At 40.9% G+C, this 2,521-nt stretch overlaps 1 protein-coding gene across 1 annotated transcript; it reads right to left on the bottom strand.

The window, feature by feature from the left end:
• Positions 1–216: 216 nt before the first annotated feature.
• LOC110936908 (glycine-rich protein 2) lies at positions 217–1,187 on the bottom strand. Its single transcript, XM_022179315.2, has one exon. The coding sequence runs from the start codon at positions 1,079–1,081 to the stop codon at positions 452–454; it is 630 nt and encodes a 209-aa protein (XP_022035007.1). The 5' UTR covers positions 1,082–1,187; the 3' UTR covers positions 217–451.
• Between the last annotated feature and the right edge of the window lie 1,334 nt (positions 1,188–2,521).

The following is a 2,521-nucleotide window of genomic DNA, read 5'->3' as shown; positions in this document are numbered from 1 at the left end:
ACCCTATTTACCTGAACGCATTTTCATCAGCGCCTCACGTCGCCTCGCGTGGAACGCCTTTTGGTTTAAACCCTAATTTGCATACAGGATTCTTTTTGTGAAAACCAATGGGTTTCAATCCATTAACATTCCTAACCATAATAATCCAAAAGATAAATAGCAATATGTTCAAAATATTCAAATATTATGAACACCACTCAGACATGAATCCCAATAAACACAGAATCCAAAAACTAAACTTTTTTCCATTGCTGATAGCAATTTAGAACATATACTCCAAATCCAAACCCTAGATCTAGCAAATGTCAATCATAAACCATCACAAACCAACTAACAATCTCAAAACCATAACAAGCATTCAGATCACCCAACATAGAACAACAAAAAAAAAGTAAAAACAGGATAGTAAGTAAATGTCGAAAGACATATTTACCCTTCACCCTCCTCCAGATCAACGGTTGCTGCCATTAGGGCATTCACGAGAGAAATGCCCTTCTTCACCACAGTTATAGCAACCGCCGCCGCCGCCACGACTACCACCACGACCACCACCTCCGTAACCACCACCACCTCCGCCGTAACCACCACCGCCTCCACCGCCCTGAGAACACTCCCTAGCCATATGACCAGTCTCACCACACTTAAAACACGCACCACCTCCACCGCCGCCTCCGCCGCCGTAACCACCGCCACCTCCTCCATAACCGCCGCCTCCGCCGCCATAACGATCCCCACCGCCACGTCCTCCACGGCTTCCGCCATTATAACCACCACCACCTCCATACCGATCACCACCGCCTCCACGGCCACCACCGCCGCCACCGCCTCCACGGCTGCTACCCTGAACCGGACCTTCATTCGGACCGGTGACGTCAGCAGCTTTGGTCCGGCCGTCTGAACCTTCTTCAACAAGGTACTCAACGGACTCACCGTCACCGAGGCTGCGAAAACCGTCTGTTCTGATCGACGATTGATGAACGAAGAGATCTTCGCTGCCGTCCTCCGGCGTGATGAAGCCGAAACCCTTGGTGTCGTTGAACCACTTGACGGTTCCTGATTTCCTAGCGCCGTCGTCAGTCATTTTGTATGTGAAGGTGTGGAAGAAACCCTAGAAATTTGATGAGAGAGAAAACCCTACTCCCTCTCTATATGGTTTTGGATTAGCTCACTCGGTTATATAGTGTGATGGTTGTTGAGGGTTTAAAAAATAAGAGAATGGTGATCACTTAACTATTTAGCATAGAGTAAATCGTTCTTTTAAAGGTTATTTCTCAAAGTTTTTTTAAATCACTCGTTTGTTTAAAATTGATTTTTTTAAAAAAAAATTAAAAAACAAACAACTTTAAAAAGAACGATTTTAATAAACTACAACCATACCCAGTAAATCCCACAAATAGCATAAAAGCTATTTGTAGGGTCTCGGGAAGGTGGATGTAGGCAAACCTTAGCTTTCAGAAAGACCCACAACTCGAACAGACAACCAAGCAACAAACATAACTAAATAAATTGGCAAATAGAAAAAAAAGAGTGATTAAAGAGTAACAAAGCAAAAACATATAATATGTCAAGTCCAAAAGGTTGATGAAATATATTTTGGGAGAAGAACACACCTTAAAAAGATTAAAGATGTTTTTGAATAAAACATATCTTTTGTTATATAAAATGTATATTTTCGTGAAAAATATATGCTTTTGTTGAATAAATATGTTCGGGTAGAAACGGTTTTGTTGAATAAATATGTTTCGCGAAGAAACGGGGATTATTACGGTGTTTGGGAGAAAACGACTGTGTAGATTTAAAATTGCTTAAATCTAAAGTTGAGACGAATTTGCTTGATCTCAAGAGAATAAGTATCGGATATAGCCTTATGTCTTGGTAGGGACTTCGGGGAATTCGTACAACACGATATATTAAATTTATCAGTATTAGTAGGATATATATATATATATATATATATATTGTCCATGAGGCAAGCATTATAGATGGCAGGTTATGGGCGCATGCGCAAATATTGTTGTTTAATCATTTAAGTATTGCACGCGTGGAATTGTTGGTAGATCTATCGGGTTGACCACCTCGTCGTGACTGGTAGCTCCGTGTCAAGTCAAACGACGAATTGATATTCTGTTATAGTCTAGCTTTGATAATACCTTCATTGTTTGTCACACCCCCAAAATACCACCTAGGGAATGTCCCTGTTAGGCGTGTAACGTACCAGGATCCAAGCCACCAATCATGTTGAACTCATAAAAATTATTCCAAATAAAACTTTTACTTATTATTGATAGAAGTGTTACAAAACATTACTTAACGTTCAGCGGAAGCATAATACATTAATTAAGAAATTTATAAACCAAGTGTGTGAAAGCCATTAAGTTCGTCTCGCGTTTCCATGTATCTTGACCCATGACCACTCCAGCATCCCAGACAGCAAGATCCAACAATATGCACCTAAAGGCCTGCAAGGCATGTAACAACGAATCAACAACAAAGTTGAGCGAGTTCACAGTTGGGTGTTCAT

This window comes from Helianthus annuus, chromosome 4, assembly GCF_002127325.2.
Source record: "Helianthus annuus cultivar XRQ/B chromosome 4, HanXRQr2.0-SUNRISE, whole genome shotgun sequence".
In the NCBI taxonomy this organism is placed as follows: Eukaryota; Viridiplantae; Streptophyta; class Magnoliopsida; order Asterales; family Asteraceae; genus Helianthus; species Helianthus annuus.
Note: the sequence above shows the minus strand (reverse complement) of the source record. Positions and strands in the feature narration are given on the sequence as shown.

Coding starts and splice junctions, on each gene's coding strand:
- LOC110936908 (XM_022179315.2), bottom strand. CDS start 1,081: ATGACTGACGACGGCGCTAGGAAATCAGGAACCGTCAAGTGGTTCAAC.